This window comes from Tamandua tetradactyla, chromosome 12 (genome assembly GCF_023851605.1).
Source record: "Tamandua tetradactyla isolate mTamTet1 chromosome 12, mTamTet1.pri, whole genome shotgun sequence".
Classification (NCBI taxonomy): domain Eukaryota; kingdom Metazoa; phylum Chordata; class Mammalia; order Pilosa; family Myrmecophagidae; genus Tamandua; species Tamandua tetradactyla.
In genome coordinates this window covers 97,252,765-97,264,799 of record NC_135338.1, presented here as the reverse complement: position 1 = coordinate 97,264,799, position 12,035 = coordinate 97,252,765, and the positions used below count along the sequence as shown (strand labels likewise).

At 36.7% G+C, this 12,035-nt stretch overlaps 1 protein-coding gene across 1 annotated transcript in view; it reads right to left on the bottom strand.

The window, feature by feature from the left end:
* The window catches only part of FANCI (FA complementation group I), a 155,311-nt gene that overhangs the window by 11,243 nt on the left and 132,033 nt on the right, over nt 1–12,035 (bottom strand). Inside the window, exons 21-30 of the mRNA XM_077124169.1 lie at nt 11,825–11,995; nt 11,626–11,747; nt 10,930–11,094; nt 8,750–8,929; nt 4,450–4,616; nt 4,052–4,128; nt 3,050–3,166; nt 769–820; nt 256–383; nt 90–158 (exon numbers count right to left, since the gene is read on the bottom strand). Of these exons, the coding sequence (XP_076980284.1) occupies nt 90–158; nt 256–383; nt 769–820; nt 3,050–3,166; nt 4,052–4,128; nt 4,450–4,616; nt 8,750–8,929; nt 10,930–11,094; nt 11,626–11,747; nt 11,825–11,995 (1,248 nt within the window). The remainder of the gene's footprint in view (nt 1–89; nt 159–255; nt 384–768; nt 821–3,049; nt 3,167–4,051; nt 4,129–4,449; nt 4,617–8,749; nt 8,930–10,929; nt 11,095–11,625; nt 11,748–11,824; nt 11,996–12,035) is intronic.

Genomic DNA, 12,035 nt, shown 5'->3' with positions numbered 1-12,035 from the left:
GACACAAGACACTACAATTTACTCTTCATGTGGAATAAAATGAAAGGGATGACAAGGTTACTTCCCATGGCTCTACGACCAACACTTACACAGACAGTGGGGGCCGCTGTTCTCAAAGTCACCATAGCAAAGTGGTTTGTTTTCTCCACCTCCACATCCTGGGGAGGGGAAGAGAGTTGAGACCTAATGGCAGTAAGGCTGTTCCCGTCACCTCCATCCCACACAGTGTGTTGTACTGAAGGATCACTATAATACCTGGTCTATATCTCCAAGCTGCCCATGGATATCCTGGGACAAGTCACGTAGCAGGGTGACAGGACTCTTATACAAAACATGCAGGCTGAAGAGCAAGTTCAACAAGCCTTTGCAAAATGAAGCATCCTCTAAGAGAAAAGAGGAAAGAAATTAAAAGGTAGGTTATAACCCAGTAGATCCTTCAGGTGGAGGTGCCTAACCAGAATATGTAGCTTGCCATGTTCCAGGCAAAATATCCTATGCTGTACAAACTACAATCAAGGCAACTCTCTCACAGTGATATTTTTTATCCATGTGTAATTACTAGTCACTCACTCACTGTGTAACTATTACCCAGATCGAGAAATATAGTTCCTAATGGCTCTACATGCTTGTCAACACTTGGTATTGGTATTGTGTATCTTACTCATTTTGGCTAGTCTGGTGAATATAGGGACTATCTTTTCTTTCTAAATGTATTTTGTACTGATGATTTTATATAAAGCTTAAAAGGAAATATGGCAAGAAACTTACCCCGGCTGTTTTCCTTGCAAATCTTAGATGTCCACGATAACATCTGCACAAACTAAAATATCATTCATATATTAAAGAAACACGCCAAGACAGATTTAGGTGCTATCAGAATAGAAGAGCCCTATACCTTTCCAAGTCTAAGCAAATTAGCTAGTGAAAATACTTTCATGGATCTAAAATAATAATCTACTATGAATAGCATCAAAAATAAGTCTAAAATTATAATTACTGACTTACTGATACTATTCTCAGAGCATAATTTAATTCTCAATCCTTCTGTCTTCATTAAGGGTCAAAGGTCCTGGGGTTTAGGTCCTTACCACCTAAGCATCCTTTGCCCCTACCACCATGGCCTCGGCCTAAAGCTCCTGTTTTCCTTTCCATGTCCCGTACTCTCCATATTTGATACATGTTTAAGGATATAAAGCTAAAGAGGCATGAGAGAATAAGATTCTGGCTATAAAGATAAGAGAACTGGCTTTTGACAGCCAAAAAAGAGAGGAAATAAAAAAGAAAAGAGGCAAAAGCCAGGCAAAATTTTCTTAGGTAGTTAGAGGCTTAAGGTCTTGGCATAGCAGGGGTCTGGGTCTCCAGCTCCACATTCAACTTTCTGCTTTAGTAGTTCTTTGGAATAGGTTTTCAGCTACAAAGACACTGAAATACAGTTGTAATAAAGTACAAAATGACTAAAGGAGATTAGCTTCTGTTGTGAAAAAGAGGTAAATTAAAAGGTTAACTGAAAACTCTCTGTGAACTGATATAAAAAGATCTCCAGGATATAGTCGCACATGAAATAAGCAGGATGTAGACCAAGTTTTTGGGTGAAGAGGAGTGTGGTCAGTAACGAAATCTACACTTGTTTCTGTGTGTACAGGAATAAATAAATCATAGGATACATATGAAACTAAAGAGAGTATTTATGTATTTGGGGTGAGGGGAGACTAAGTAGACAGAGGACACAGATAGGAGGAAGATGGTTCACAGTAAGCATTTTTATAATTCCTTGCTTTTAAATCATATGACTTTATTATCTGTTCAAAATTAAATTTAAAAAAATTTAAAAGAGACCACTTGAAGTTTGAGGGGAGGGTTAAAATGACTTTTTCCATATATATATATCTTTCCAAATCCATTTATTTTATCCCAGCCTTTTACTGTAGCCAATTCTCTTATGCTGCGCTTGTGCTTGCGTCTCTTCTCAGTCCTTGCTCCTTGTAACAAAAGTAGCAGTATGAAAGAATGAAGTTGAAAGCAAAGTGGGAAAAGGTTGTTTGGAGCTGGGATGATGTGAGTAGCAAAGAGGACTTTCTTTGGGCTACCTGGAACTAGGACAGCAAGAAAATCAGGTATGCCTTCCAGGACCCAACACTGTAATACTCCCAGGCTACAGCCTTCCCAGGACTACCTCTTTCCAAGGCAAGGACTCACAGAAAGGAGCCTTGAACCATCCTGGGCTCTACCATTTCAGGAAATAGTTATGGTAGGAGCACATAGCCCTAGATTCCCAGGAACAAGGGGAAATTACTCCTGCACAGAAAAGACCCACAAAATGTGGCCCTTCTCTATTCTTCTTGTATGTAAACACTCACGTGGGTGTACAACTCTAGGTATATGAACATACTTACACATATACACATACAACCTATCTTTGCAGAGTTGTTTCTGCTCTAGGACTATAGTCACATTTCCTGACTTTTTATCGTTCTTTGCTGAATTCTCCCCAAACTCAGTACTAGGTAACCCTGCTGGAAAAGCCAACAGTAGAATTGTATCAGCTACCTTCTTTCGTAGTTAATATTCTTTCATCTTAGAAAAGGAAGAAGGACACGAAGAGTGGGGAAGAACAGAACACAGAACATACAGGTTGAAGGCACTAAAGAAAAATTTAATATTTTTTCCTGTAGTGCTTACTATTCACCCTTGACTGTGGTCAAACAACTAAAAGCACTTTGTTTTTGCTCTCTATGGCTGCATGTAAGTATGACATGGTAGAAACATTATGTTGGAAAACATAATGAGGTAATACAGATTTTATTACCTCAGGAGGACAAATATATTATTTAAAATAAGTTAGACTTGAAGAGGATGTTTATATATATATATACACACATACTTTATTTTTTGCATGGGCAGGCACCAGGAAGTGAACCTGGGTCTCCAGCATGGAAGGCAAGAACGCTGCCTGCTCCACCATGGCCCTCCCTATATATATACTTTTAAGATGCAATAATCCTTCCTTTCTGGGGGAAGCTAAATAGGACTGAAAGCATGGTACTAGTACCTGAGGAGAGGAGGGCTCCAGTAGCCTGGACAAGTTGGAGAGAACAGTCACTAGAAGGAGAGCTTCTTTGCTGTTGAAGTCTTCCTCTTGATTGCTAAGTAAATTCAACAAGGACCTCTGAGAAAGGAAAGTATATACAGAAACATTAGTAGACATATTCCTGTCAGGAAGAGACATCTAGCCAGATTGGAAGAATTTGAAGTTGCCAAAATTTCGAGAGGATAAAATCTGAAAATAAACCTCTGGGAATTCTCTTGAAAACTATGGACCCTTTTTCCTCCAAACCCTTCCAAATATACATTAGGAATGAACCCCCAATATTTGGTGGCTCACAACTCTCTGGAGCCCATCCATTGGCCTCAGAAACTCTAGCATTCCCTGTATCTTTCCTGTTTTACTTTCTCTCTTCCTCTTCCCACCATCTGAAATACTATTCATTTTACTATTTATTTATGAGTCATTCCCCACCACAATGTAAGCTCCATGAGGGTAAGGGTTTTCATCTATTTTGTTGCCTGGTATACCCCATGCATACAGAACAGTCCCTGACACAAAGCAGGACTTTTAAAATTATTTGAATACAGAAACCCTCTGTGATACAAGATGCTGATATTTTGGCAACTACTGATTAGAAACTCACAGGCTTCATTGTTGAGTCTTCACGCAAACTTGACAAAGACAAATTATAATCTGGACTCAAAAACAAAGATATAAACTCCATACCTTGAAGGGCTCCTACCTATCTATTTATGTCAATACAATCAGTGACTCTTGGAGGGAATTAATTCTGCAGGTTGGGATGGCTTAACAGACAACTTCACTAGAATCCTTTTAAATGCATTATCTTCCATTCTAAAAGCTAAGCCTGGTTACTGGGTGATGACCCAGAAACAAGATTCCTGTCCTACTTGCTCACAATCTGCCCATTCTCAGGAGCTGCCCCTCTAATGGCCCCTATACAAGAACCCTCAGGCAAGTTCAGCCACTTCTCAAGTTTCTCACCTGAAACTGCCGGATCTGGAATGCTGCTCTTTGAGTTATACCAACTTCTGGCTCTTCTCCCTCCTTATCTGTGACATCTAGGAAAGGAAAATAACTCTATCTTCTTTGATATGGGATTCATACTTTTTTGGTCTTTTAATAGCTACAATTTTAGAAAGCCCAAAAATCTAGATGCAGATTTAAGTGAATTTGTAAAATTTGAAATTTCTTAATACCATATTCCATTTGGGTTAAATATAATCCAGTAAATACAAATTCTTAATCCACTAGATGTCACTCCTTAGCAACATCAGGACTGTTCGTAGGTGTCCTATGGCAGTTTAACAAAAACAATCAAGAGATCTCGTTAAGAAGGAAGAGACCCAGATTAAGCCACTTCATCATTATCAAATGCCCACCCAGAGCCCTGAGAAACTGCTGAATCTTGGGCTGATAGAAGAGTTGCACAGCACTGAATATCTTCTGCAAACCCTCTAAGCACAACAGTGAGATGCTTTTTCCTTTCTCTTTCTTTCCCGACTCTTCCACTGATGTAGGAATTGAAGTATATCTCCATAGTAAGACCCTGAAGAAGGGAAAAATGATTTTGTTTTTAAAGTCAGGCTCACTGAGGTAAAATTTACATACAGTGAAATTCACACCTTGTAGTCACACAGTTCCGTGGATTTTGGCAAATTTATACGGTTGCATAATCAATGCCATAGTCAAGGTATTTTCATCACCCTAAAAGTTTCCTGTGCTCCTCTGTAGTCAATTCTAACCCCTTATCTTCAAGCAACTATTCTTCTGATTTCTGTCCCTATGATTTTACTTCTTCCAAAATGTCATATCAAAATGGTATCATTCAGCAGGTAGTCTTTTGAGCCTGGCATTGTTCATTTAGCATATGCTTTTGAGACTCACATATGTTATTGCATGTGTTAGTAGTTCATTTCATTTGATTGTTGAGAAGTATTCCATTGTATCAATGTACCAGTTTGTCCACTCACCAGTTCAGCCAGTTGTCTGTTGATGGATGTTTGGGTTGTTTACAGTTTTTGCTATTATAAATAAAGCTGCTATGAACATTTGTATACTACCCTGTATATGGAGATCTGCTTTCATTTCTTTCAGGTATTTAAATACCTAGTAGTGGAATGGATGGATCACAACGGTAGATGTGTATGTGGGGGTGAACTACATATCCCAACAAACACATGTTCTTAATTTTAGTCCACATCCCTCTGGTTGTGCACCCACTGTTAGTAGGACCCTCTGAAGATGTCATTTTTAGTTAAAGCATGCCAAACTGAATTAGGGTGGGTTTTAATCTGAATAACTGAGGTCTTAAAAAGAGAAGGCAACCTGGAGAGGGAGGATATCAGTGGGAACCAAAAAAAGAAAGGAGAGGACATTGCCATGTGATTGGAAAGCCAAGAACTCCCTGTAGTCAGCACCAGAATGCTAGTCTTTGGGGAGAAAGTAAGCCTTGCCAGTGTCTAGATTTTGTCCTTCTCCTAGACTCAAAATAGTGAGCCAATAAATCTGCGTGGTTTAAGCCAACCCACTCTGTGGTATTTGTGACAGAAGCTCTGGCGAATTAAGATAGTGTGTGTTAACTTATTAAGGAATTGTCAAAGTGGTTGTACCATTTTTACATCCTTACAGTAGTGTATGAGCATTCAAATTCCTCCACATCCATGACACTTTGTATGGTTAGTTTTTAAATTTTAGACATTCTAATAGGTGTTTAATGTTGTCTTACTGTGGTTTTAATTTGCATTTACCTATGACAAATGATGTTGAACATCTCTTCACGTACTTGCTATCTGTCATTCCTTCCTTCCTTTCTTTGTGAAGTGTCTGATCAAATCTTTTGCCCATTTTAAAATTCAGTTGCTTGTTTTCAGAATTCTATTCTGGCTAACAGTCCTTTATCAGGTGTCTAACAAATATTTTCTTCTACTCTGTGGCTTCTCTTTTCATTCTTTTAAGAGCAGAGTTTTAAAATTTTTTCCTTTACTGGATTATACTTTTTGGGTTATATCTAAAAATCATTGCCTAACACAAGGTCACTGAGAATTTTCTCCTACGTTTTCTTCTAGAAGTTTCATAGTTCTGGGCTTTACATTTAGTAGACATCTTGTCTACTTTGAGTAAATTTTTTGTATATGTTACAAGGAATTAATAGATTCATTTTTGATATCCAATTGTTCTAAAACCATTTATTGAAAAGACGACTTTCTCCAGTGAACTACCATGACACCATGGTCAAAAATCAAAAGACCCTATTTGTGTAGGTATATTACTGAACTTTCTGTATTATTTCATTAATTTCTGTCAGACAATGCCGTCTTAAATACAGCAGTTTTATAGTAAGATTTGAAATCAGGTAGTGTGAGCCCTCAAACATTCTTTCATTTCAAACTTGCTTTAACTATTCGAGGTCTTTTGCTTTCCTATGTAAATTTCAGAATCAGCTTGTCAATTTTTTTTAAAAAAACCTCCTAGGATTTTTAATGGGATTGTGCTGCTACTATGGATCATCTGGGAAGAATTCATATTTTGAACAATATTAAGTCTTCCAATCCATGAACTGTATTTGTCCATTTATTTGGGTCTTCTTTAGTTTCTCTTATTGTTTTGTAGTTTTCATCATGCAAATTTTGTGCATGTTAGATTTATCCCTAACAAAGTTCATGTTTGCTAGTGCTAATGTGATGGTACTTGATTTTTAAATTTCAATTTCCAATTGTTCACTGCTATTATGTAAATAAAAATACAACAGATTTTTGTATACAGACCTTGTACTCCTGTCATCTTGCTACACTTAATAGATCTAATAGTTTATTTTTATTTTTAGTCTTTGGAGTTTTTTATGCAATACTTTTTGTGAATAAAAATAGTTTTGATGTTGCATAGTAATGGCAAAAGCACAAGGGAAGAAGCATTAAGTTTTTCACCATTAAATATAATGTTACCTTTAGGGTTATTTTTATAGATTCCCTTTATTGGTTTAAGGAAGTTCTCTTTTATTCCTGGTTTGCTAAAATTTTAATCACAAATGTCTGCCTAATTCTGATTTTCTGCATCTACTGAGATGATGATATGGTTTTTCTCTTTTAGTCTGTTGATACAGTCAATGCTATTGGTTTTCAAATTTTGATACAACCCTATATTCCTGGGAAAAATCTCAATTATGATATATTATTTTTTTTATAAATTGCTGGATTGAATTTGCTAATAGTTTTGCTTCTGTGTTCATGAAGGAAACTCGTTTTGTTTTCCTGCAATGCCTTGTGTTCGGTAGTAGGATAATGATGGCCTCATAAAATGAGTTTGGATATGTTCCCAATTCTTTGATTTTCTGGATGAGTTTCCATAAAATTGGGATTACTGCTTTCTTAAATGTTTGTGAAATTCACCAGGGAAGATACCTAGGACTGGAGCTTTCTTAGAGGGAAAATTTTGAAACATGAATCAAATTTCTTTAATAGAGATAGATTACTTAGAAATTACAAGAAATTGTCTATTTCTTCTTGAATGAGTTTTCAAGAAATTCATCCATTTCAGTTATCAAATTTATTGTCATAACTGTTCAAAATAATAATATTATTATCAAACTTTAATGTTTGTAGGATCAGTACTGATATCCCCTTTCCCTTTATCCCTGGCAACTGTACTTTGTTTCTTTTCTCTTTTCCTGATCAGTCTGGCTAAGGTTTATTAAATTTGCTGATCTCAAAGAACCAGTATTTCATTTTCTCTACTGTTTTTGTTTTTATTTTCACTGATTTCCCCTTTAATCTTTATTTTTTCCTTCCTTCCATTACTTTCATTTTAAGTTACTCTTCTTTTTCTAATCTCTTAAAGTGGAAGTGAGATGACTGATTGCAGGTCTTTGTTTTCTAATAGAACCACTGAATGCTATAAATTTCTATCTAAATACCACTTTACCTGGATTATACAAATTTTATGTTGTGTTTTCATTTTCATTATTCTCTAATTTCCTTTCTAATTTTCTCTTTGACCTACGGTTTATATTGCAGTATGTTATTTGGTTTACAAATATTTGGGGATATCTTGCTATTATTACTTCTTTAATTCTGTTATATTACTTTCTTGTTTAATTCTCTTACATCAGAGGACATACTGATTTCAAGTCTTTTAAATCTGATGAGGTTGTTTTGTGGCCCAGAATATATAGTCCATTTTGGTGAATGTACCATGTGCCCTTAAAAAGAATGTGCACTTTGAAATTACTGTTGGACAGACATTCTATAAATGTCAGTTAAGTCAAGCTGGATGATAGTACTGTTCAGGTGTTTTAGCTCCTTGATTTTCTATCTGCTAGTTCTACGTATTACTCAGTGAGGAGTATTTCCTTCAACTACAACTGAGGATTTGCCTATTTCTCCTTTTAGTTCTACCAGTTTTTGCTTCAAGTATTTGAAACTCTACTGTTATTTAAGATTGTCTACTTGAATGACTCAATCATTATGTAAGATCCCTCTTTATTCCTGGAATAGAATAACATTTAATATATGACCAGACAACCCACATCAAAGCAGGACTAGAAAAAAGACTCAATATACTAGTGACTGTACTTTTATTCTTAGGATATGGCTAACCTCAATCCAAATCCTTTCCCATCTCAAATTTCCTCTCTTGGGGACTCCACAGCAAGTGAAACAGCTTCTGAGAGTGGGAGTGGCTTACCGAGTTATATCACAGAGGTTCTGAAAAACCTTGTCTGGGTTCTGGCCATCAGGGCCATTTACATGTCCTGTTTCTTGTAGCTGCTGTGCCTTCTGCAGAGCCACACTTACTGCATAGCGCATAAACTCGTTGCTGGACCTCAAAACAGACAGGCTCTCTTCATGGCTTTGGGTACTATCCCTAGAGAGAAAAAAAGATTCTAACCTACTGCTACTGCAGCCTTCTGGAATTAGGCTTTCTGGGGACTGTTTAGAATAGCAGTATCCAGCAAGCTCTGAATAGCAGATACTCTAGGCAGTCTACACCAAAGTCATTTCCTTGTTTTCCCTTTTATGATCATCATCCTCAGCACTACCTCGTTTTCCTTCCCCCTCCACTATCCTTTTACTTTGATAAAAATTAGTTTTTCTCTAACTTTTTTTGTTTCTTTTGTTTTTTTAGATTTTTAAAATTTATTAATTTAAAAATTTAACAAACCAAATAAAACATAACATATATAATCAGTAATTCACAATATCATCACTTACTTGCATATTCATCATTTCTTAGAACATTTGCATTAATTCAGAAAAAGAAATAAAACGAACACAGAAAAGAAAAAAAAAGATTATACCTACAATACCCCTTACCCCTCGCTTTCATTGATCACTAGCATTTCAAACAATTTATTTTAGCATTTGTTCCCTCTATTATTTATTTTTATTCCATATGTTCTACTCGTTTGTTGACAAGGTAGATAAAAGGAGCATCAGACACAAGTTTTTCACAATCACACAGTCACACTGTGAAAGCTATATCGTTATTCAATCATCCTCAAGAAACATGGCTACTGGAACACAGCTCTACATTTTCAGGCAGTTTCCTCCAGCCTCTCCGTTACATCTTAACAAGATGATATCTACTTAATGCATAAGAATAACCTCCAGGATAACCTCTCAGCTCTGTTTGGAGTCTCTCAGCCATTGACACTTTGCCTCATTTACCTCTTCCCCCTTTTGGTCCAGAAGGTTTTGTCAATCCCTAGGTGCTAAGTCTCAGCTCATTCTAGGGTTTTTCTCAATCCCTTGATGCTGAGTCTCAGCTCACTCAAGGATCTCTGTCCCACGTTGCCAGGAAGGTCCACACCCCTGGGAGTCAGGTCCCACGCAGACAGGGGGAGGGTGGTGAGATTGCTTGTTGTGTTGGCTGGAGAGAGGGGCCACATCTGAGCAACAAAAGAGGCTCTCTTGGGGGTGACTCTTAGGCCTAAATTTTAAGTAGACTTGACCTATCCTTTGTGGGGTTAAGTTTCATATGAACAAACGCCAAGACTGGGGGCTCAGCCTATAGCTTTGGTTGTCCACAGTGCTTGTGAGAATATCAAGAATTCAACTTGGGGCCGTTGAACTTCTCCCCGTTCTCACCATTCCCCGAAGGGGGCTTTGCAAATACTTTTCCACTCACTGATCGAATCATTCTGGGATTCATCGGGGCATCACTCTGGACAAACCAACAAAATCTCATGTCCTACCTGAGATTCCAAGTACTTACTGTGTTCAATCAAACTATACATAAGTTATATTAAGAAATGCACTAGTCAAAATATAAATTTTGTAACAAACATTTTTTGCTTTAGTCTCACACATGAGGAGACATTTTAAAATATTAATTACCATCTATTTTCAGCACCCTGCAATAATGACATTCCTTTGTTCTTCCTCATGCAAAAACATTTTTAAAATTTGTACACTTAGTCACTATTATTATACACTCTAGGCATTCCTAGATTATACCATCTCAATCTTTAACATCTATCTTTCTTTCTGATTTCATTTATGTCCCCAGCCCTCCTCCCTCTATCATTCTCACACGTGGCTTCATTCAGTGTTTTAACATAATTGTATTACACTTAGGTATTATTGTGCTGTCCATTTCTGAGTTTTTGTATACAGTCCTGTTGCACAGTCTGTATCCCTTCAGCTCCAATTACCCAATATCTTACACTATTTCTATCTCCTAATGATCTATGTTTGTTTCTTTTGTTTTTAAATTCAGCCTTTTTCTTTCTTCCCTTTCATCTATTACTGGGTTCATATTACTTGGGCAGATTTTTTATACCAAATGGGTAGTACAAATGAAACTGCATAAACATTCTTAATATTTACTGGCTATGGTTTTTAAGTACTCTATCAGATTCTTACCTGAAAAGAACGGTGAGAAGTTCAGACACAAATTTCAGGGACAAAAAACTATCAGTTGTTTTGTTGGCCATTTTAGTTTTGCTCCTACCACGTTTTTCCTTAAGGATGCCAGACAGTTTCTTGTAACACATAAACAAGCTTAGAACCTCCTCAAATTTATTCTTACTGTGTAAATGGACAAGAGAGCACAAGGACAAGCATTAGAACATCATTCTTTACTTTTACATATTGTAAATAAGGAATGTCACAATGCTTCTTTATATGTCATATTTCAGACACATTATAAATGAATGACTCTACACTAACATAAGCACTCCGAGGTCATTCCAACCTATCTGGGTTTATTTTTCTCCTCCCTTATATATACCAGTCAATGAAGATCATGAAAGTCAATACCACCATTAATCAAAATCTTTCTATTAAAAAAATCAGCAGTTCTTGAGTTTAGGGTCTGGGGAATTTTGAATAAATGAAAGACTGCTAGAGAGAAGACATTTATAAGCCTATCTGACATAAAGTTTGGTGTTGTCTGGTGGAAAGAACAGTCTTGCCTTAGGCCAGATGTCCAGGTCTAAGAGATTATGTCATGATCCATATCCAAGTAGGTTCAGTGCTTAGCAAATTTTTAGAGTAAAAAACAAAAACATAAAATGGAATATTCACCAAACCACAAGTGGAGTCATAGCAAAACCTCACCTGAAATTACTTACGGAGAAATTATATTCAATTAGAACCTCACAAACTCCCATCACAAGATTAGCACAGATATTATTTTTGATGCCAATACCAGTGGTCTGAGAAAAATCTGCTGATTTATCCTAGAAGACACACAGCAAAAATTAATAAGCTACTAAAAACTTTGATTATTCAATATAGCTGAGTACCTGACAATTACCAGTTCAAAGTCTTCCAGCTCACTCTTAATCATCCTATTAGTAATAGACTCCAACATATCATCTAGGCATTGGTAAAATCCCTCCTCTTCCTCCTCTTCTTCCTGCTGTAGGGGCACCACTTTAGTCTTATACCAGGCTAAACAGTGATGAATACAACATAGCAGATGAACCTGTAGAAGAAAGTATCAAATATTCCTGAGTGTTGGGGGG